General features: G+C 53.3%; 1 protein-coding gene across 10 annotated transcripts in view; it reads right to left on the bottom strand.

The window, feature by feature from the left end:
• MYT1L (myelin transcription factor 1 like) overlaps positions 1–23,556 on the bottom strand; it is a 345,839-nt gene that overhangs the window by 112,399 nt on the left and 209,884 nt on the right. For all 10 annotated transcript variants that reach the window (XM_040241473.1, XM_040241513.1, XM_040241496.1 and 7 more), the window contains 4 exons: positions 23,280–23,433; positions 18,416–18,470; positions 18,203–18,236; positions 17,973–18,035 (listed from right to left, as the gene is read on the bottom strand). In XM_040241473.1, coding sequence (XP_040097407.1) covers positions 17,973–18,035; positions 18,203–18,236; positions 18,416–18,470 — 152 coding nt within the window. In that variant the 5' untranslated portion in view covers positions 23,280–23,433. The remainder of the gene's footprint in view (positions 1–17,972; positions 18,036–18,202; positions 18,237–18,415; positions 18,471–23,279; positions 23,434–23,556) is intronic.

The following is a 23,556-nucleotide window of genomic DNA, read 5'->3' as shown; positions in this document are numbered from 1 at the left end:
CACATCCAGCATGATTATGGGCTGACACACTGTCTTTCTCCTTCGCAGGACTGAGCCATGGGCCACAGGTTAACGGCTCGCTCTATTTTTAGAGCTGCAGTGTATAATAGAGCAGCCACTAGTCACACATAGCCCCTGAAGACAATTAAAGGAGATTTTGAAATGAACTGCTCAGATGCACTCATCATATTTCAAGTGTCCAGGAGCCACGGATGGCTTGTGGCTATGCCAGCTTGGACACAGTAGGTTCTGGGTAAATGTCTGCTGAGTGAGAGCCCTATGGGAAGGACCTGGGCACTGAGGGGGGGCTGAGTGGAGGGGGGCTGAGCTTCAGGGGGCAGCTCAGTGTCTTGAGAAGCCGACAGCAGCAAAGCTCAGCCTTCCGTTCCGGCCGCTCAAGGGAACAAAGCAGATAACCACAGCAGAAGCAGACTCGCCGCTCTGATGGACAGGGCACTGCGCGGGAGCTGAGATGCCTCAGCAGGAGGCAGCGGCCAGGCCTGCAGGCTCTGCCCACTTCTGAGCTGAGAGGCGAGCCGAGGCCTGGGCACAGGGTCCCCAGGACTGCTCCTCACGCCCCTGCACCCCCCTCAGTCTGCAGCACACAGAGCACCCGAGGGTGACCGCAAACGCATCCTGTGTGTCCTCTCCACGGTGCAGACTTCAGAGCGGCAGGAGGTGTGACGGCTGAGGATCACGGCAGCACGTGCTTCAGCCTCCGCGAGCTACTGGGAGTCACGGGCGGGAGGGCTGCAGCCTGAGCCCTGTGAACCCCAGGCTTTGACGTTCTCCGCTGCTCTGTGCTTCTGGGCACCACATACATCCTGCAGGCGCTGTAGTGTTCGCAGTCCTTTTGATGTTAACTTGATTTAAACCATGTTTAGTCTTTTGTGTAAGGTTATTCTAGACAATTGGTTACTTGCCATGAGACCTCGCTGTGAACACACATATATAAAAATGGTGTACTGCGTGCTCTCGAGGCTGGTTTCCATGTTGCTTTTAATGTTTCCCTTGACATTTTCACTTCTCCAGTTTTCATACAAATGGGGACAGGGGCTCCGACACTGAAGAACACGCCTGCCAGGTGTGCCCCGCGCCCAGCTCACGCATCACAGCTGCAGGCAGAGACCCGAGGTCTAGGGTGAGGTGGTCTGTGCTCGAGAGCACAGGAGAGCCAAGGCCCACACATCACAGCTGCGGGCAGAGACTCGAGGTCTAGGGTGAGGTGGTCTGTGCTCGAGAGCACAGGAGAGCCAAGGCCAGCCCCGCACCCACGAGCGCTCTTTGTGGTCTCTTCTCTGATGGCGGGCATTTCTCTTGGGTTGCTTGCAGAGCCTCAGTGTGTCGAGGATGAATGATCATTTTGGAAGAATGGAAATCCCGTGCAAACAAGATTCTGGAGTGCTGGGCTCTACTGTCGGCCCAGCACTCACAGAACACTTATCCCGAGCCTGGTTTCCTAAAATCTTTACACGTATGGATCCAGGAAACCCTGCAGTGACCCACGGAGATGGGTGCTCTTTTAATTCTGTTTTTGAGGGACAGATACTCAGGGATATATGCTGAAAATCTCAAGGCTGAGTAACCTCAGACAAGGCATTTGACCCCCTGCCCAGGCACGGTTCACCGTGTCTTTGTTTTCCGGTCTCCAAAGAGGGAGACACACGCCTGCCTCTCTTACTGGGGTGTGGCGAGACCTCATTCACATGGTGACGTTTCTGCTTCTCTGACATCTTCACATGCTAAGTGGGCTCCCCACAGGTTGTGCTGAATAACTAGGCTGAATGATTCATTTGTGCAGGAGACGTTTTGAGGGGCGGTGCAGAGGGCCCTCATCTCTCAGGACAGGAGCAGAGAGAGCTACCTGCCTGGAGAGGATGCGGGTCGGACAGCTTCACAGAGGGCCGCCTACGGAGGGGGCAGGAGAGACACAGAGTCAGAGAGACAGTGCAGAGTGGCTGCTCAGCAGCACGGAGACAGCCCTGGACACAGAGGCGCCCATCACTGCTGGTCAGCGGCTTCCTGGGGGCACTGGGACGAGATCAGGAGAGCGGTGGGCTCACTGAAAACCTTTCCTAAGGCTGAGGTGTGGAGAAGGGGCTGGACTCAGGAGAGGACTGGACTCAGGAGGGCTGGACTCAGGAGAGGGGGCTCGACTCAGGAGAGGGGACTGGACTCAGGAGAGGGGACTGGACTCAGGAGAGGGAACTGGACTCAGGAGAGGACTGGACTCGGGGGAGGGGACTGGACTCAGGAGAGGGGATTGGACTCAGGAGAGGACTGGACTCAGGAGAGGGGACTTGGGTCAGGGGTGGGCTGGTTTGCATCTTTGGTTTGTGGGGTCACTGTTCAGTGGGATAGAGCTGGCTTCCTTGGGAGGGTGGAGAGAGGAGAAGAGAGCGTAGACAGACATCCGGAAACAGGGGTGTCTGAGGCAAGGGAGGGGAGGAGGGTCAGCAGAAGGAGATACAGAGGACAGGGAACCATCCAAGTGCCCAGGGCTCCGAGGAGGTCTGCGCTGGTCCCAGCAATCCTGGTCTGCTGGAGCAGTAGCCATGGAGAGACCTGCAGCTCCGGACAGCTCTCAGAGGCCTCTGGGAGCCCACCCGAGCAGGAGAAGAGTAACAAGGCCAGGACGGGTGTTGTACTGGGAGCTGGGTTTTGGATGTGGCCTGGAAGGATGGGCCATGTCTACACAGACAGCGAGGGTCCGGCCATCACGCACGTGGAGAGTCTGTGAGCAGCATTGGAGCTGCGTCAACAGAAAAGTGAGTCTGCCGAGAACATGTGCTTAAGTAACTTGCTCAAGATTACACAGCTATTCAACTTTGGGTAGCTAATTTAATCCCTATCAGCCTCAAGTTTTCCACCTGTAAGATGGGCTATTTTAGGCTTTTGGCAGCAAATGATAAATATAAAAAATATATAAAATCCCTTCTGATTGTGTGGAAGGGGCTCTCATTTTGTTATTCTCTCCTTCCTCTTGTTGTCCTATGTACAGCTGACATTCCTTTTCACCACTGAATTTTTAAAGGGTTATTCCTACATGTCCTTAGAATATATAAAGGCATTTAAGAATACTTCAGAAGTAATTTAATTAACTGAATTATTCAATTAAGTGGCTAGCATACCAAATGTCTGTTTGATATCTTTCCAAGAACGTATATATTAATAAAACCAATTCAGTTTTGACTATATATTGACATATTTCCTTAATTTTTTTCTTTTATTCTCTGTATACTATTGTAAGCAAGAGCCAGACTGATTTGAAAAGTATATATATTTTAAGTTAAATGTGACACAAATGTTCTAGGAATTGTAAGACATTCAGTGAATAATTTTTCAAAATGTTTACTTGACCCTATTGCTTTAGAGAATTAAAAAAATCTGTTTCTGGAAGGCAGAGATTTGCTTTACTTTTTGATATAATTTTAAATGATGTAGCCTGTTATTAAATATTTATTGCCTTGAATGGCAGTTTAAAGATTCAAATAAAACATAATCACTATGAAATTTATTTTGACTCAAAAAGAACACTTCTGCAGGGAAAGGCAGTGGGCTGGTGGGTCCCTGGCTCATGGGGGAGGGTGGGTGGAGATGCCCAGGACCTGGCCCCCTTTTCCCAAACCCCGTTCCACGAGATGAGGTTATCTGGCTGCTGAGACTGTTTCTCGTATTTTAAACAATTCTTGAAATTCTTACAGTGCGCTCCCCCTCGTGTTCTTTTCACCTGGATTAGCCTGTGTGTCTCTGCTCTTCCAAAGCCCAAAGACGCGACAGGAGCAGCCTTGGTGTGAGTGCAGCCCAGCACCCGCCCGCCCCTCCCCGCGTCCCCCCGCCCCCAGCCCGTCCCCGCTGCCACTCCGTCCTCCCAGCTGCTCCTCGGTCCTCCCCCCGCCCCTGTGTCCTGCCCCCACCACCCCCGCCCCTCCCTCCTCCGCACCCGTCCCTGCTGCTCCTCCATCCTCCCCCCTCGTCCTGCCCCCGCCCTCACCCGCGTCCTCCCCACCCCGCCCTCGTCCTCCCCTGCTCCTTCCGCCCCCCGCCCCTCTGTCCTCATCTACTTCCTCTATTCCTGACCCTCCAAGACCATCTCAGTCTGCTTTCTCCTTAAAGTCCTTCCAGGTCAGTCTAGAGTTCAGGAGGCTCTGTCTTTGATATTCCATTGTAAATGAACATTGCGTCTGTAAATGAATGGACAAAGAAGATGTGGTACATATACTCGATGGAATATTACTCAGCCACAAAAAAATGAATGAAATAATGCCATTTTTGGCAACTTGGATGCAACTAGAGATTATTATATTAAATAAAGTGAGTCAGGCAGAGAAAGACAAATGTCATATGGTATCACTTACATGTGGAATCTAAAAAAACATACAAATGAACTTATTTCCACAACAGGAAGATTCACAGGCATAGGAAACAAACTTCTGGTTACCCAAAGGGAAAGGTGACGGAGCCGGATAAGCAATACACACGTACTGTATACAAATAGGTAAACACCCACAGTACAAAACTGGGAACTACATCCAATGTCTTGCAATGACCTATAGTGGAAAGAGATATGAAAAAGAAAAAACTTGTGCCTGAATCACTTGGCTGTAGAGCAGAAATTAAAAGACCACTGAAAATCAGCTGTCCTCCACTTATGAAAAAGACTGATAGGAAGAATCAAGAATCAAGCTATATAAGATTTATGATTTTGCCAGTTGCGTCTTTGTCCCACGGACAAATATACAAGCAAATATATGCAAGTGAAAAGCTAACGATTTCTTACTCTCCCTTAAATATATACTAGAGTTCTCCTTGAGATGCTCAGGACAGAGTACTTTGTCTTTCTCGGGCTGGTAAGAATTATTCGATTGTGGAATACTGAAAGTCCTGGTAATTGAAGGTGGAGCTGTTTACATGTTCAGCGTGGGGTGGAGGGCGTGCATCCTAGCTCAGATGAATATGACCGCTCCTGGGATCGCGTGTAAACACCTGATAGGGATGCACTGAGCTGTACATACACATTCTATATGTGCAAACACACAGAATATGCACGTGCAGAAACTCGTTCTGGGCAAAATCTGTCCCTTACAGAAACTACAAAGCTTCTTAAATCTGCATTTTCTAATCATTTCCGGCAAGAGAAACGCAAGCTCCTACGCCACATAGATGCTCAGAGCTGTCCTGTGGTCTGTGACCAGATGCGATCGCCCGCGCTCAGGGTGCTACAGGCCTAGACTGTAGTTTAATGGGCATCGGGCTACAAGTAATGAGCCTAAAAATCTGGTCATCATCAAGAGGGTTCAGTATGTTTTCTCCACAAAACGGCCTTGCCTTTAATTTTTTTTTTTGGCAGTGGGTAGTTACAAGCTGTTGAGTCTGCACTTGTTGTTGTTGGAAGCATCAACTTATAGGGACATCCCTGGTGGGTCAAATGGTAGAGAATCTGCCTGCGCTGCAGGAGACTTGGGTTTGATCTCTGGGTCAGGAAGATCCCCTGGAGGAGGGCATGGCAACCCACTCCAGGATTCTTGCCTGGAGAATCGCATGGACAGAGGAGCCTGGAGGGCTGCAGTCCACGGGGTCGCAAAGAGCTGGACACGACAGAGAGACACACACTGCACCTCCCTCCCCGCCACACACACATCAACGTATAACCAAATCCTGCCTGTATGGCTCCCCACCCAGGGTCTGGCTGACAGCTCACCCGGACTGAGCTATTTTTACTGCAGTCGTTTACGTTTCTAACAGCCACTGGAAACGTGAGGTCCCGCTGTGAGAAGAGATTCCCTGACTGTGTTTGCTGCCCGGCTCTCAGACACGCCCCACGTGCAGACGTGACCGGGGCCCAGCGACCCTGCCGGGCTGGCCCTGGGCACCGGGTTCCACCCTCAAGGACCGGGTCCCCGCTGTTCCCAGCTCCACAACCCTCGTTCTGAACGTGGATGATGGGGGTGCCCTCGGGGGGCACACCGAGCCCGGCTCTGACGGAGGCTGTGACCCTCTTGTCAGAGACGACGTGGCAGAAGCCAGTGGTGTGGGCAGGGGTCCCACAGGCCATTCTCTGGGAGGTCTGAGTGTGCACGTGTGCGTGCGTGCATGCGCGTGCGGTCTGCTCCTCTCCCTGACCCTGACGCCGGCTCTGGACGAGGGCGCTTGCGTCTCTGGTCGCTCAGAGGCTGTGTGGCCCAGCCCCTGGATCCTTCAGTGAGGCCCCCCACCTCCTTTGGGGTCAAGGAGGACACGGCTCACCTGTCCCTAGAAGGTGCTAACCCGCCTCCCCGCGCCTCGCCCCCCGCAGGCCTGTGAGCTGGTCTGACGGCCCGTGGAGGGGCCTGCCCTGCTCGGGGGTAAGAGCTGCCCCGTTCGCGTCCTGCGGAAGGTCCACAAGGGCCCTGGGAGGGGACGCAGCCGTGCCCGAATGCCCTGGGGGGCACCTCCCTGATTGGGAGTCAGACCCCTCAGCGGCCGATGGGTGCAGAGACGCTGTCCGTGTGTCCGTCTCCGTGTTCACTGACACCACGCGGACGAGGACTTTCCTTCTCTTCTCTCAGCTTTCTCAGCGAGCACCCACCTCCCCAGCGTCAAGCAGGAAGACGCGTCTTAGTCCCGCAGATGCGGAAGGCCCCCACGCAGGTGTGGACCAGAAGAGCTGGACGTGAAGCCTCCTGCTAACTGTGCGACCTTGGGGCGGGGGGGGGCTCTCAGCTCCTCGTCTGAAGAGGGAAGAGGCAGTCCATCCCCCGGGGTCTCTAAGGGCGTTTTCTGGAACCTGAGTCGTGTGGCCTCTGCTCCCCGGGGCGCCCCCATCCGTGGAAGGCTTCTGTGGGGAGGGGTCTTGGGGGTGTCGGCCTTATTGCTAAGGCTCCTCATTCTAGAATTCTGTGCTGCTTCCTTTCACGGTGCCTATTGCCATCCGGTTCCTTGTTTGTTTTTTTTTTTTTTTTAAATAGGTGATTCTCATCAATCAAAAGCCATCAGATACTGGAAAGAAACGGATAAGGACTGGTGTAGAGAGCGTGGACCTCTTTGTGGGTGTCAGCTTCTCAGCATTTGAAGGACGACGGCTCAAAGGTGTCACGTGGCTGTCCTGTAGAAAAGCAGCAACCACAGATGGGAAACCAAAGGCCAGAGGCAGGTCCCTTCAGGACAGGTCCCTCCATGCCCTGCGGGTGGCCTGGGCCGACGGCAGCTCCTGCGCGGGGACCACCTGCGCCGGCCACCCCGCGCCCCCTCCTCCCCCTGGGGCCAAGGACTCGGACCCGAAGGCTGGTCCGGAGAGGGAAGAGGCGGCCGGCCCCAGCCCCAGCCTCCCCCTGCTTGTCTCAGGAGTAGCACAGTGACGGGGGGCCCAGCTTGGCAGGAGGGGGGTCCCCCGAGTTCGGGCTCAGGCCCAGCTCAGCAGGCATGCCGCCTCCAGGAGGGCGCCTCCTGAAGGCCCACAGCCCACGGGGGTTTGGTTCCCCTAAAGGGAGGCAGGGATGATGAGGAATCCCACCAGGTGCCGCAGGCCGTGCCCCTGTTGAGGGTCCTACTCCCGCAGTGGGTGGAGTCGGCCCTGAGGACAAGCCGTGCAGAGTGGCTGGGCTTCCCTCGGTTTGCACAGGGGGCTGGGCCGTGGGACCTGGGGTCCGCCAGCCGACTCTGCCCGCCTTGAGGGCGCGGCCCTGCTTCAGGGCCCCCGCGGGACCGTCCACCCGGAGGGGCCTGTCCCCTGCCTTCTGCTCCGTAGGAATCCCGCCGCACCACTGGTTCATCATGTCTGCAGAAACTGGAAAGAGACACCATGAGGCGTTCGGCCTCGGGCACATCGGGAGCTTGCGGCGGTTCCACGCATGGGTTCCCTGTGCGTCGCCGCGGTCTCCAGGCTGAGAGGCGCGTGGCTGAGGGGCCTCGGCTTCAGTTTGCTGGAGAAGGACCCTCATCGTGTCTTGTGCCTGTGGCATTTGTAAGCGGCGGGAAGGAAGGGAGACGCTTCTCCCCGGCCCTGTCCCCTGCTCAGCGCTTTGGGGCCCCCACGCTGCGGGCTCTGGTGAGTGTCCGTGTGTCCAGGGTTCTCCCAGGACCCCCCCTCCTGCCTCTCTGGGCACACCCTCAGCTGCACCCTGCACGTCTGGACGCACGTGTGTGTGTCGCTGACACGAGTCACACACCTTACGGGCGGGTGTCCCTTTTCCGGAAATATCCCTTCTGCTGGATGACTGTGTGTGCCGTGACCACTCAGTAATTAGACCAACAGAGCATCTTCGATGCGGCCTGGAGTGTCGTATTCTACCTGGCCACGAGGGGACCCCTGCACACCTACCTCTGTGCAATTGCTTAACTAAGTGGTCATTTCTGTGAGTCTCCACACCAGACTGAAATCCAGCCTGAGCGCCTGCTCGCTCGTTCCTGGTCCTGGGCGTCTTCTACACGGCCACACCTCCGTGCTGTGCAGTGACTGGTAAGCATCCGTTTGCCTCGTGTCATCGGCGTGTGACCTTAGGGATGGTCACCAAGGGCAGGGCCGTGTGAGATGCAGCCCTCGGGTGGCCCCAGGGCCTCTGTGTGGCCGCAGAAGTGTCCGCTCGCTGCTCCCAGCTCCCGGCACCCCCGCGGTCAGGTGGGGCTACTCATACCCGCGGCCGGGGGTCAGAGAGACTCGAGGCACTTGGAGCCCCACCTGGGCCGGAGGAGCCCCGGGCAGTGAAGGTGCTGGGCCCCGATGCCCATCCCTGCTGTCCTTGCGGGCCTGCATTTTTATCATTTGAAATCTAAAGACACTTGTCTAGACGTTCAGGCGCAGTGTCCCCTTCAGGGGCTCCGACCCTCCCTGACACCCTTGGCTGTGGGTCTGGTGAGGCCTCTGCCCCCAGGCTTGGAATGTGAGGTGGGGGTGGGGGCAGGTGGCCGTGACAGAGGACGGAGCCTCTCACCTTCCGCCTCGCCCTGAGCATCGCCCGGAACCTGCTCCTCGCTGAGCTCCGGAGGGTCTCAGCCAAGGCTCAGTCTCAGAGGTGGGAGGACGCTGGAGTCTGGAGTCCGCTCACAAGAGCGAGATCATTTAAGAGGAGGAAAGCATGGCTTACCTTTCAAAACATGCCTTTCCCCAGAATTTTCTAGCAATAGCATTGTTTAAAAAATTACCATCTTCTAAAAACTTATCCTTTTACAAAAAAAAAAAAACTTCTTTCTGAATAAGAAGGAAGTGCTTTAAAAACAATTATCTCATATTATTTGCTAAAGGCCACAAGGACACCTCCTCCCCGCTCCTGTAAACACAGACGGCCTCGTCTTGCCGGAAACAAACTCCTGAAACCAGTCCTGTCCTCATGTCCTTCAAGCTCCACTCCTCCTTGTGACAGTCTACCCCGAGGAAGGGCCAGCAGCCACAAAACTATCTGCAAAGATGCTTATCCCACCTGATCTATAACTTGGAAAAGTTAAAAACAAACGCTAGATAGTTTCTGGAGACCAGCTTGGGGCCGCGGACCCAGCTGTCGGCAGGGATGCAGGGCTCCTGGCTCGTGACCCCGCGGCAGGGTCTGCAGCCCCCAGCCCCAGCCTCAGCCAAGACCCCGTCCACACACCAGCTCTGAAACGTAGCGGCCGAGTACCCACCACAGCCCAGCGCAGACGGTGGAGGGAGCTGTCGTCCCTGACCAGAGCCGCACCGCACACCCACGTCTGCTGTATGTGCTGAGCGGCTTCAAAGCCGTAGTTATACATTTGCAATCATCAGTCAAGAAATCAGGCCTAGATGGTAAGTCCTTTGTTTCATCTTAACCAGTACAGACTGTAAATATGAGAGATTCTCCAAGTCCTTGCCTGAAAATACCTATATTCCTTCTCTTTGAACGCAGAGTTATTTTAAAAGTATATTTAATTTTATCCAGTGTCAAACATCTGTCCTGCAATGCATTACCTGTTTTACTGACAGTTTTAAACACACCGAATCAGTCACACTGTCTTCTGAAATAGGTAACAAACGCGGCCAGGGCCAGCAAGGTGTCCACTCGGGCAGACCTGCTGGAGATGAGCAGCACACACATTGTTTTTGGGGGGTGATGGCCAGGAAGCTTTTTTAAAAAAAAAAATAGAGGATTTACTGTGTGTAAAGGTGAACTGCCATCGCAGTCCTAAAGTGTGTTTGCACACAGACAGTTCATCATAAGGCGTCGATCAACGGTGAGTCTGAGAAACCCACTTGCTCCGAATCCTCACTTCATACAGACCAGTCCCTAGAACTCCACCTTTTTGCTTCTCTGCAACCATGCATGCAAGCTATCAAATAAATGGTAAAATAGGTGCGCCCTAGCTTCTGACTTATAATATTAGTGACAGTAGGAAGGACAAGCGCGTTGTAAAGCTCAGGGATGGGTAATGCCCAGCGATGTCTTATAAAGAATGAAGGGGCTGTGGACGCCCTGGCTCCTGCCTGGGTGGCTGCGCACACAGAATTCTTCACCCACACCCAGGCGTGCGCCCTGCTGCACGGCAGTCATACATTAATTAGAGCATAAACAGACACTGCAGTGTTGCCACGCACCCAAGTGGGTCTTCATTTTTCACATGTGGGGCCCTACTAATTAAAATCAGCTTTGCAATTAAATGTGGAAAATTGTGTTAAACTTTCAAGCATGGTTAGAAAAAAATGCAATTATTTTTAGGGTTTTTTTATTTTAATGCAAATGCAAATTCTATCCATGTGAAACCAGTAAACGGGAAGTATAGGGTCCCTATTTTTCTTTCTTCCTCCGTCTCTCTCTTTCTTTTTTGATTATCCAGGCTCCTCTCAGTTGCACGTTGCCATGCTCCACTGTCTCTCCCGGTGCCTGGCTCCGTTCCAAGGCTTTTAGTGAGAGCTCTCTGTCAAGGCATGAATAATACAGCCCCCAGGCTGCCGGCAGCCTCCAAATGAGGCGTGCGTGCATCAGGAAGGAGCCCTCAGCTCCAGCTCCAGAACAAGCTCCCGTGAAGACAGGCAATTATTCACCCGCGGCTGCCGCCATGGCAGTCACACTGGTGGGTGCAAAGGTATATGAGATGGAAAAAATCCGAAGGAGGAACACGCAGCACAAGCCAGAGAGAATCCAATAATTTTCTAATAGGAAAGAAATCTACCGTTTGGAGCTTTTAATTTTAGGATAAATTGATTTCATTCTGAATTTTCTGAATTGGGAAGGATTTAAATATAATACCAAGGCCATCAACTGGCTTTTGCAAGACTCTCCAGCTAGATTTCAGGTCAACTATCTCACCAGAACCCTGTGCTCAACAAACAATAACCTGAACAAAACAGCTGTGAAGGGCAAATGTGAATAAAATCCGTTAAATGTCAGAAGTAAATTCAGAGGGTTCACAAACCAGATGATGTGAAGAATAAACCCACATTAGGGACTCCCCCACCCCCCACACATGTTCTCCTTCGTTGGAGACTTACATAAAAATCGCTGTTCAGAAAGAAGTCAGTGAAGCCAGATAATTCCAATGGTCCAGCATGCATCTGACTGCTAAAAGGAAAGCTAAAACGTCAAATTCCTCTACATTGCTTAATATTTATTAATCCGTGATAGATTTTTTTTCAGATTTCTTTTTGCTGTGGAACATTTTTAAAGTCTTTATTGAATTTATCACGATATTGTTTCTGTTTCATGCTCTGGTTTTTCGGTTGAGAGGCACATGGGGGCCTTGTTTACCCGAGGAGGGACTGAACCCTCGGCCCCTGCACGGGAAGGTGACCTCTTAACCACCGGATCACCAGGGCAGTCCCGATCTGTGATAGATACTAATAAATATTGTTCCCATCTCTAATTTTTACTAGGAAATTTTATAAAGACTTTAGAACAATAAGGCTTCTCTGGTGCCTCAGATGGTAAAGAATCTGCCTGCAATGCAGGAGACTCGGAGTCAATCTCTGGGTCGGGAAGATTCCCTGGAGGAAGACACGGCAACCCACGCCAGTGTTCTTGCCTAGAGAATTCCCAGGACAGAGGAGCTTGGCGGGCTTCAGTCCATGGGGTCGCACAGAGTCAGGCACGACTGAGCGACTAACAGATACTTTCGGTAGTAGCAGTGGAACGATAAACTAGCCCTGATTTTGACAATGAATTTAGTATCTATTCATTTACCCCTTTGTAGCATCGACTTGCACTGTATCTTTAACACAATATTTTATATCAACTTGGAGACAGAAAATTGTGATTATAAGGCATTAGAGTCTTCAATCTCAGTCAAATTTTCAAGAGTAAATTTTGGCAGGGAAGTTTTCACGTCCCACATTCTGGCTATCCTGTAATAGGTCATGTAATTCTCTGGTTTATTGAACAATCTCTTTTTCAGGTATCTGAACCAAATGAAAACAATTACAGATGGAGTGAACTGGGGCCTCTTGACTCCATGTCTGTCCATGAGATACCTATCTTCAGGCTTCCCAGGTGGTGCTACTGATCAAGAATCTGCCTGCCAACGCAGGAGACACAAGAGACGCGGGTTTGATCCCTGGGTTTGCAAGATCCCCTGGAGTAGGAAATGGCAACCCGCTTCAGTACTCTTGCCTGGAGCATCCATCCCGTGGACAGGGGAGCCTGGCAGGCTACAGTCCACGGGGTTGCAAAAGAATGGGGTGCAACGGAGCACACACACAACCCAAGACAGGCAGAGACCCCAGCCGCGAGACGTGCGGTCAGCCGGGATCTTGCTCTGGGCAGCTCTCCCCGCACTTGGTCTGTCCTTGCTGGCTCAGGGCCCCAGTCTTGGGCTGGCTCTGTGTCCTTTACCCCTCGCCTACAGGCGGTCTTCCAGCCAACCAACCCAGAGCCCAGCGACTTCCTCAACTCCAGGTTCACGGACTCTTCCTCCATGTCTTTCATTTTCTTCCTGCCACCCAGGCTGTAGGCCCGGAAATGCTCTTTTCACCCATGGCTGTTTTAGACGCTTACAGGTCACCTGTCTGCCTGCACAGCAGGAACGAGGTGGTCCCAGGAGGAGAGCAAGGATCCAGGATGCGCCTCTCCCTGAACCTGGGTGTCTAAGAACCAGACTCCGGGAACTCACTTAGATGGTGGAGGGTTAGTTTTGCACCTGCAAAGGCAGCTCTGGGATTGGCCCCCATGTTTGAGATGCTAGCTTCAGCATCTCTCACATAAATACCATTTTGGAAAAGCTGTGTGTACTCAGGGCCGTGGAGTGTGCAGTCAGGTGTGCAAGAGATGTAAGACGTGAGTGGAAAGGAAGAGATGGGATTTGCTGTGGATGGAGACTGAGACCGCATTCTGATTCAAGGAGGAGGATTGCTGCTGGTCTTGACCGTAGACTCCACGATGATTCCATCATAACTATGTGCTAATAATATAGAGCCTAGAGAATCAGAGTCGTGTGTCTGGATACTAACAATGCTTTGGAAGATAAAGGCTGGTGGTTTTGTCCCTGATCATGTGCGTGTGAAAGTGTTAGTCACTCAGTTGTGTCTGACTCTTTACACCCCCCTGTAGCCCACCAGGCTCCTCCCTCCATGGGATTCTCCAGGCAAGAATACTGCAGTGGGTGGCCATTGCCTTCTCCCAGGGATCTTCCCAACCCAGGGACTGAGCCTGGTCTCCTGCATCGCAGGCAGATTCCAGGGACGCTGACCACATGCATCAGGGCTTAAAAATGCCGACTGAGCTGGGGCCCTTGTGGTCAGTGTGCAGGGATCCAGAGATGGGCCTCAGGTCCAGGAGGGTGGCCGGGAGGAGGGACGGGTGTGGCGCCTGCGTCAGACGCAGAGGCTCAGGCACTGCTCTTCCTCTCTTTCGCCGCGACTGCTTGGCGACTCAGCACCACGTGGGGTTCTACGTTCAGCCCCTGATGTGCCCGGAGTTTCTGGTAAAACTGTGTCTTCATTTCCCTCATGTTTTCCTAGTTTCTCTCTCTGATTCACCCTTTGCACAGTTGTGTGTATGCTTATCAGGCAGTTCAAACTGTGAACGATGAACACAAACAAATACCCTGAGTTGATTATCTGTAGTTCAAGGATGTGGCTTTTGGATAAGGCAGAACATCCAATAAAATAATGTGAGAAGTTTAACTCCCACTCTTTCGTTTTTAACCAGAACTGTAAATCATAAATTCCTTGGGAATTCAGACTATTGATGATCTTCACAAGTATCACCCAGTGGTTGGTCCTCCTCTGTCCTCTCTTCCCAGTTTCTTATGAACCCATAGCTCTGCCTTCCTTACCAAGGGAAAACGTCACCCATCTCAGCATCCACAGGAAACCAAATCCCCACTGCAGTGGCAAGACCACGGCCCAGGGCCACGGCCTCCGCCCAGGGCCACAGACACTGCCCGGGGACACGGCCACCGACTGGGGCTACAACCACCGCCCAGGGACATGACCACTGCCCAGGGCCACGGCCTCCGCCCAGGGCCACGGCCACCTCCCAGGGACATAGCCACTGACTGGGGCTATGACCACCACCCAGGGCGACAGCCACCGCCCAGGGCCACAGACACTGCCCGGGGACACGGCCATCGACTGGGGCTATGACCACCGCCCAGGGCCACGGCCTCTGCCCAGGGACATGACCACTGCCATGCGGGCCCTCCAAAGCAGTGAAATGGCACACTGAAACTCTGACCAGTATTTGATTCTCTTAGGGATTATGCTAAAATAAAGATTACCTGGTAGACTTCATTTTACCACTAGAAATCAAATTTCCAAAAAATTTTATTTTTTACATTGTTCATTCCCTTCACTTGCCTCAAATTAATTTTTGCATGTTCAAACAGCTAGATATCAATACACTAAAAGAATGTCTTTATACTCAGCTACAAACTGACATGATGAGTGAGTAAAGCGAAACTGTAGCCTTAAGAGGAGCACATTCGTTGAAAAGTGCGTCAGTGAAAACCTGAGTGTCGGCCACTGGGTCGTGCCCAGCTCTGTGCGGCCCCGTGGGCTGCAGCCCGCCAGGCTCCTCTGTCCACGGGAGTCTCCAGGCAAGAACACTGGCGAGGGCTGCCATTTCCTCCTCCAAGTAGAAACCTGCAATGATGGGCAACTTCATCGAGACCCAAGCTGCTGGTCCTATCTGAAGACGTCTCAGGCGCGCCGGGCCTCAGCAGGTGGGCAAGGTGACACCTGTGTGTGGGGGGTGCAGGCATCTACGTGCACGAATAGCTGTCATGGTGCAGAAACTACCTCTTCAAAATGAAAGAAACAAAGCCAGATATAACTGAAATCTCACAAAGTGAAATAGCTACAGTCAAGAGATGTTGATGTGTACAAGAATCTTACCTACTACAAGGACCACCTTTTCAGTCTGAGGAATTCAAATGTCACCTCTTAGTTAAAAATTTCTGATAATATATAGCCATTGAAAAATAGAACTTAGAAGCCTTCCACCTCAGTGAGATTCCTGGGAGAGAAGTCATATCTCTGACGTGGCATTCTGAATGGCAATGAGCTTTACATACCAAAGTCTGTGGGCTTCCCAGGTGGCCTTAGTGGTAAAGAACATTCCTGCCAATGAAGGTAGATGTCAGAGACTCGGGTTTGATCCCTGGGTTGGGAAGATCCCCTGGAGGAGGAAATGGCAACCCACTCCAGCGTTCTTGCCTGCAGAATCCCATGGACAGAGGAGCCTCCTGGGCTACGGTCCATGGGGTCGCAGAGGGTTGGATACTACTGAGTGACTTAGCAGGCACGCAACAAAGTCTGCGACTTTCTTGTTTTAAAACCGAAGAAATTGAAGCCCGTACAGGTGTCGCTGACGGTAAGGAATCTGCCTGCCGATGCAGGAGATGCAAGAGATGAGCATTTGATCCCTGGGTGGATCCCTCAGAAGAGGAAATGGCAACCCACTCCAGGATTCTTGCCTGGACAATCCTGCAGACAGAGGAGCCTGGTGGGCTACAGTTCACGGGGTCACAAACAGTCGGACACGCGGAGTGACTAAGGACAGACAAAAGGTAAATAATTCACCCAAAGCCCCCGGGTCGCTGGTGGCCAAGAGGAGACTGAGCCGAGTGTCTGTGTCCCGGGACCCCCCAGTATGCCTCCTGAGTCACTAACCCCTTTTCACTAGTAAAATAGTGAAAATTCCAATAATTGTATACACTAAGATTCACGGTAAAAATAACGCCATTTAAAATTTTAAAATTAAAATTATTTTTGTTTTAAAAATTTCCAGTTTGGCTGCTTCTATGAATATTCTCTAAAATTTCATCTACTTCGCTCCTGCACAATTCAGGGCATTCTGTGCTCTCATCAGCATTGAGTCTCAGAGGAGAGTGGAGCCTGGCTGTCTTCAGTTGGCGCAGCCTCAGCCTAAGCACCATTTTCTATACAGGAAGAGGACCCCGGGGCGGAGGTACACACAGCCCGCCTCCCACAGGACCCATCATGGGGTCCACAATCATGGGGAGCACTGTGGGTAGAAATACAAAGGCTTGAGTCAATTCTTTGGGAAATTCATGAGTATTCCTGCAAATGTGTGGTTATGACACCTAATTAAAACTAGCTGACATCTAATTAAAACTTTTTAGCCAAATTTAATCATTCCTTCTAGTAGCAATATAATCAAGTTTAACTATTGATAAATCATGAGATGATTGGGCTTCCCAGGTGGAGCTACTGGTGATACAGGAGATGTCAGAGACCCGGGTTCAATCCCTGGGTCGAGAAGTTCCCATGGAGCACATGGCAACCGACTCCAGTCATGCCGCCTGGAGAATCCCATGGACAGAGGATCCTGGCGGGCTATGGTCCATAGGCTTGCAAAGAGCAGGACATACCTGAAGTGACTGAGCAGGCATGCACACACGAGGTGATGAGGGGAAAAACCCCCTCACAGTTGGCTAGCTTGTTTTTCCCCATCGTGAACATAAACCGGTCAGGTTTTAAAAACAGGATTTTTAAAAAAGAATTTACATATATACTCCATCAAATAGCAAAGACTTGAAATAAACCATGTATTTAAATCAGATAATTCGATAATTTTGCACAGTAAGATAATAATATAATACATTAAATATAATAATTTAAGTCACAAAATTCTCTTAACCATGGCTAGCTGTTCCTCCAGTCTGAGACTGTTTCATCGTGGGTGCCCATTAAAATTCCCTGCCTCCCTAAACGCTAGCGCGGGGGATTTTGGAGTAATTTGTAATTTTCCCTTGATTTTGCTGAAGGACGATCATCATAATTGCTTGATTTCACCGGTAAATTAGCGCTCAGCTGAGAAGGAAAGAGTGAGCGAGGCCGCGAGGACTGTCGCCTGGGGGCTGCAGCACCTGCCGCCCCACCTGGGCCCGCGGACCTGGGCCCGGCCCCTGGAGGCTGCTCGCCGGGTGGCAGGCCCGCAGCCTGGGTACCGGGGGTCGGCCACAGGTGAGCCCTGGCCGGTGCCCGCTTCTGCGACCTTCCGCAGAAAGGGGAAGCTGCCTCCTACCACAGGGCGGGGGCCCACCAGACGAGACCCTTCCGGCGACCTGCCCCTGCCCTGCAGCCTCGGCTGAAGCCTGGCCGCCACAAGCCCCTCCCCGCCGCGTGCTGCCGGTGTCTCTGAAATCGGCTGAGGAGCAACATCGCCGGAGCCCTGGAGCCCATGAGCCCCTGGAGCCTGGCCGGGCCTGACCCCTCCAGCCCAGACCGTCCCCGCGGCCGCCTGGGGCCTGGCCTTCCTCCCCCGGACCGGTCGAGCTCCCGCTGAAAGACCAGGAAGGCCGCCCTTCACTCCACCACCCGAGGGTCACCATCCTGAGCTACGTACGGAAGGAGAAAGCGGGACAAGACACCTGGGCCCCCGCGAACCAGGGGGAGGAGCCGCGCCGACCCCGCCTGTCCCCCGCGCGCGGGCAAACGCTGCCCCAGGCGGCCGTCCGAGCGGCTCCCAGAGCCCCCGGCCCGGGCGCGCAGGGAGCCTCGCCAAGAGCCCCCGGCCCGGGCGCGCAGGGAGCCTCGCCAAGGCGGTGCCCGCCAGTCACGCGGCTCCGCGCCGAGTCGGCGGCCTTACCTCCTGTGTCGCGCGTACTTTCCGCTGACGTGGCCGCTGCCGTCACAGCCGGGGGTGGGACAGCTGCAAGAGGAACGGACGGGTCACTCGGGTGCCCCGGGATGGTGGGCCGGGGGCGGGGGCAGGGGCGGGGGCGAGGGCAGGCCCTTGGCCCCGGGCAGCGCGGAAGCCCGCTCTCTATCAAGGGGTGCGTTCTCAACCGCCGCTGGGCACGCGTGCGGACCACTGACCTGAACAGCTCCTGGATGGCCGGCTCCACGGGAACTGCAGAGAGAGGAAAAGAGACGCTCATTTCTCTTCCATCGCTAGACCCCCACTCTGCCGCCGCCCGCCCCCCTGCCCTGCCCCAGCCACAGACAACCACCCGGAGGCCCCGCCCGAGGGCTTCTGCAGGACGGAGGTGACCCCAGCAGGGCCCCGAGGGCCGGGAGGCACGGACGTACCTCGGACCCCTTTCGACCGCGTGCGATGCCGCTTCTCCTCGGCGTCCACCTCCATCTGCAGGGAGAGAAGGCAGTCAGCGTGCTCCCGGCTGGGGTCTTAGGGACAGTGTCCCTCTGTGAAGGGGGGGTCGGCTGCTGGGGAAGGGCCAGGCAGTCTACCCGCGATGTTTAAAAATAACAAGCAAGACCTTGGTCCTGCAGGGGCCCTGCAGGGGAAGACTTTAATGAGGACACATGGGGGTCAGTCAACCTGAGTTGTACTCGTAGGGAGAATAGAACAGACAGCGGTGAAGCTTGCAGGAAGGAAAAACGTGCACGCATAGTGTCCGCCTTCTCCTTGTAGCTGAAGTGTGTAACCTGGTCAGGGACGTACGTGGGAAGTGGGTGGTGTCAGAAGGACATGCTCTCTCCTGGCGGCTACTCTCTCTGGGGTCTAGCCCTGTGGGCGACTGCAGGCACCTTGGTCTGAACCATCAGGGCGCTTTCCGGGGTCATGACCCCTCCTGGTGGTCATGGCAGGACTTACACTTGGAGGTCGCAGGGTGTCTCCATCTACTACCTTGCACAATCCTCACACAATTCTCTAAGGGTGGCATCTATAGTCTGCTCCCTTTACCCAGGACTTGCCCAAGATCGTCTGTGTGACAGCTTTGGTGCAGGGCCCGGAAAACCGCCACTCTCTACACTTCCTCCTTGGGTCAAGAACACACTGCTGGACGGGTGAATGTAACTCACTTAAACACAGTGAAACTGCTCGTTGCAGAACGCCACGCAGCACCTCAGAAGGGCCAACAAGAGCAGAGCAGTAACAACGGCAGCCCCCCTCACCAGACCCCACTCCGGCCTGCACCTTTTGCCACCCTGTCCAGCAGGAGACGCGGCTTCAGATCTCTGGGTCGGGAAGATCCTCTGGAGAAGAGAATGGCAACCCACTCCAGTATCCTTGCCTGGAAAATCCCATAGACAGAGGAGTCTGGCGGGCTACAGTCCACGGAGTTGCAAAGAGTTGGACACGACCAAAGTGACTGGGCACACACACATACCAGCGTGGCCAGAGCTGTGTTCTAGGTGGAAGAGACGTGGCAAAATCTCCTGTGCGTGGGGGGTGGGGTGGGGAGGATGGGAGTTTGGGATTAGTAGATGCAAACTGCTACACTAATGTTGGAGAAGACTCTTGAGAGTCCCTTGGACTGCAAGGAGATCCAACCAGTCCATTCTGAAGGAGATCAGCCCTGGGATTTCTTTGGAAGGAATGATGCTAAAGCTGAAGCTCTAGTACTTTGGCCACCTCATGCGAAGAGTTGACTCATTGGAAAAGACTCTGATGCTGGGAGGGATTGGGGACAGGAGGAGAAGGGGACGACTGAGGATGAGATGGCTGGATGGCATCACGGACTCGATGGACATGAGTCTGAGTGAACTCCAGGAGATGGTGATGGACAGGGAAGCCTGGCGTGCTGCGATTCATGGGGTCGCAAAGAGTCGGACACGACTGAGCGACTGAACTGAACACTAATGTACGGCACAGACAGACAACAAGGTCCTATTGGATAGCACAGGAGACTGTTCAATATCTTGTGATAAACCATAATGGGAAGCAATACGAAAAATAATCTGTTCTCTATTTATCTGTGTCAATAACCGAGTCATTTGGCGGTACAGCAGAAATTAACTGGGCTTCCCTCATAGCTCTGTAGGTAAAGAATATGGCTGCAGTGCAGGAGAACTGGGTTTGATTCCCAGGTGGGGAAGATCCCCTGGAGGAGGAAATGGCAACCCACTCCAGTATCCTTGCCTGGAGAGTCCCGTGGACAGAGGAGCCTGGAGGGCTGCAGTCCACGGGTTTGCAAGAGTCAGACATGACTTAGTGACTAAACCACCACCAACAGAAATTAATACAGGAATTACTACAGGTAATTAATACAAGAATTAATACAGGAAGTTAATATAAGTAACTCAGCTGTACGCCAACAGAATTAAAAAAATAATAAAAAGGAGACACCATGGATGCAGAGTTCACCTCCTCCACAATTTATGACAAGAAACGTCGGAATCCGGGAGAAGACTAGTTAGACTCCTGTGGCTCTGCTAGCTGACGCTACAGAAAGACCCGGTGGACCTGCTGTTGGAGCAAAGCTACAGCAAGTCGAGACTCTGCAGAGGATCCCGGGAGAACAGGGGCAGCTCTGGCCTGAGCCTTCATATCAACAAATACCTACTCATCACTCTGTGTGCAACGTAGTAAAAATACATATAATAAAAAGCACAAGCTCATTTAGTGTTTGAAATGTGTGCTGAGCTTTAAGGGAAAACTTCAGGTTTCAGGTTAAAAAAAAGGGCTGGGGCAGATGTTTCAGGCGAGGGAACAGGATGTGCAAAGGCCCTGGGCAGTTCAGGGGACCTGGGCGCTCCGGGTTACCGGGAGTGTGGACCTCACAGAGCTTCAGAGGGGCCTGGCCGGTCACGCCGTGGAGGGGGAGACTCCCCCTCGTCATATATGCTCCTGCTGCACCTGAAATAAGCCTGGGCTATCACGTGGGGCGGCGGGGCGGGGGGAGGCGAGTGGTCACCGCAGGGCGTGGAGGCCGTCACTTTGTGAGCATGGAGTCGAAAGCCTTGGCTCACTTGCTAGTTGCCTAAGAACTGTTCTGTTTTACATTTAGGTTTTAATCCTTGTTCATATATATTGGGGATAAACTTATTTTCTTCTAGGTGGATGGTTAATCCTGCAACTAACCCCTCAATTAATGAATACCAGCCCCCCACTAACACGCGCCTCTTTCTGTGGGAAGGTTCCGCCCCAGCTGGCCCCTCTGTGGACGGCTCTGTTTATTCCAGGGCCAACCCTGTTTGAGCTCCCGGCTCTGTAGTGTGTTTTGCTCTCTGAGAAATAAGCCTCCATGAACACTGGGATAAACACGCACATGACTATATATAAAGTAGATAACCAACAAGGACCTACTGTCTATCGTCCCATATAAGGGAACAGAATCTGAGAAAAGAACGCACGCGGATTTACGTACGACCGAGTCACTCTTCTGTACACTCCCAGCACAACATTGTAAATTAACTACGAAAGTGTTAGTTGCTCAGTCACGTCTGACTCCTTGTGACCCCACAGACTGTGTACCCCCAGGCCCCTCTGTGCATGGGATTCTCCAGGCAAGAGTACTGGGGTGGGGAGCCATTCTCTTCTCCAGGGGATCTTCCCGACCCAGGGACCGAACTTGAATCTCCTGCATTGCAGGCAGATTCTTTACTGTCTGGGCCACCAGGGAAGCCCCAACTATACTTCAGTTCAAAGAACATTTATATATAAATACTTCACACATTCTTGGAAAAGAGTGAACCTCCTCTCTGTGAAGGCTGCAGGAGGTAACTTGGACCACGCCTAGCAAACCACTGGGGGCTGCACGTGAAGCCCTGGGGGAGTCGCCCCCACCCGCCACGGGGGCTGCCGAGTGAAACAGTGAGACAGGCACACTCCCCTCTCGCACGTTTCGATGTCCAGAAACTCCCAGAGAGGCTCAGGTTCAGCCAGGTGTGCACACTTCAGGGCATGAGGTGTGCGGGGGTCTGCACTGCCCAGGCCTACACCGGGAGTGTGGGCGAGGCCCCTGCCCCTGCAGGACCCCTGCCCTGGGCCCAGCCCGCCGATGGTCACCCGGCCTTTTCCATCGGAAGTCCAGGCAAGCTGTGCTTTGAGTTTGCTCTTCGGGTGGGACTGAGACTGGAGCTGTACGAGCTTCACTGGTTACGCGGGAGTGGTGGTATGCAGGCTTTCTGGCCTACATGCGGGCTCTGGACTCCCCTGGGCCTGGGGAAGGGGCAACCGGGTACCACTGCCTGGGTTTCTGATTCTCTCTCTAGTGAGTCATGCTTAGAAAAATCACCATGAAGGAACTATTTCAGCGTACCTTAAAAAAAATCTTTAAGCCCAATGTTTATTTTAAAAATAAAGAGAGGTTTTTGGGGGAGCTTTAAATGGTTTTATACTGAAAGCCTAGAATGTAAGAAATTTACTGTTGAACCAATGAAAGCAGTAGAATAACTCAGTGAATACTGTGAACTTTACATCCAGAAGCAGGACTTAGTTTATTATTTGATCCCCGTAGTAAAAGGCACACTGGTCAGGCTGAGCCGTACTGAAGATAACAGAATATTAACTGCACCAAAAAGCTGCACATTCACGGATTCCATCAAGCTTTGGAGGCTGAGCAACTTCCAGGCCATAGCTGTGTCCCCAGGAGGGGCTGGACGTAGGGTCCAACAGCGCGAGGACCATTGTCCTCCTAACCCGCATTCTCCACCATCATGCTCTCCCTCTGCACAGACGGGGAGGAGGGACCCCGGCGCTTCGGCCTCCACGGTGGGCAGCTCAGACTTGACCCGGAGCCTGAGCTCCCAGCTCCCTCCTCCACTCCCCGGCTACTCACAAGCAGGAGCTGCTTTGTCATCAGCCATTAGCCAGCCCTGCCTCTCACCCGCTGCCCCCAACCTGCGGCCACTCACTGCTCCAGTATCATCAGGCGGGGAGGAGGCAGCAGGTGGCGGCGGGACCTGTGTGGCGGTGGGATAGTCAGGGAAGGTGTAATGAAGAGAAACGAGGCGCTTCTGGCACCACCAAGCTTGAGGATCAAGCTGAGTGGAGCCGTTCCCGCCAGCTGCCCTGTCCCCGATCTCTGTCTCCTAGGTAACCGAGACCCGGCTCCACGCACAGCTTCACATGATGGAAGCTGCTTCCTCATCTCAATGCAGACTCTGGGAAGTTTGGGTTCATAAGAAATCTACCAGGAAAGATCAGCGAGAATCAGAGATGATGGATGTAGGCATTCTTGAGTAGTGGCCGGGGAAGCGGGGTTACCTTGCAGGAAGTCTTCTCTCCCAGGAATGGAGGCAGCGTGACTCCGTGGGCAGGACACAGGCCCACAGTCAGGTCTCTCTGCTCTGGTCCGGGTCCTCCCCAGCCTGCGACTGTGGCGAAGTCACTTAATTTCTCTGTGCCTCGATTTCTCCATCTACAAAACAAGGACCACATGGTGAAACACCTCGTGACTTGTGATGACACCAAGAGGGCACGTGAGTAGAGGACGTGCCCTCTGCAGCCTCCACGCGCCCTCTGCAGCCTCCACGCGCCCTCT

The sequence above is a fragment of the Oryx dammah genome, unplaced genomic scaffold (assembly GCF_014754425.2).
Source record: "Oryx dammah isolate SB20612 unplaced genomic scaffold, SCBI_Odam_1.1 HiC_scaffold_1, whole genome shotgun sequence".
NCBI classification, from domain to species: domain Eukaryota; kingdom Metazoa; phylum Chordata; class Mammalia; order Artiodactyla; family Bovidae; genus Oryx; species Oryx dammah.
Note: the sequence above shows the minus strand (reverse complement) of the source record. Positions and strands in the feature narration are given on the sequence as shown.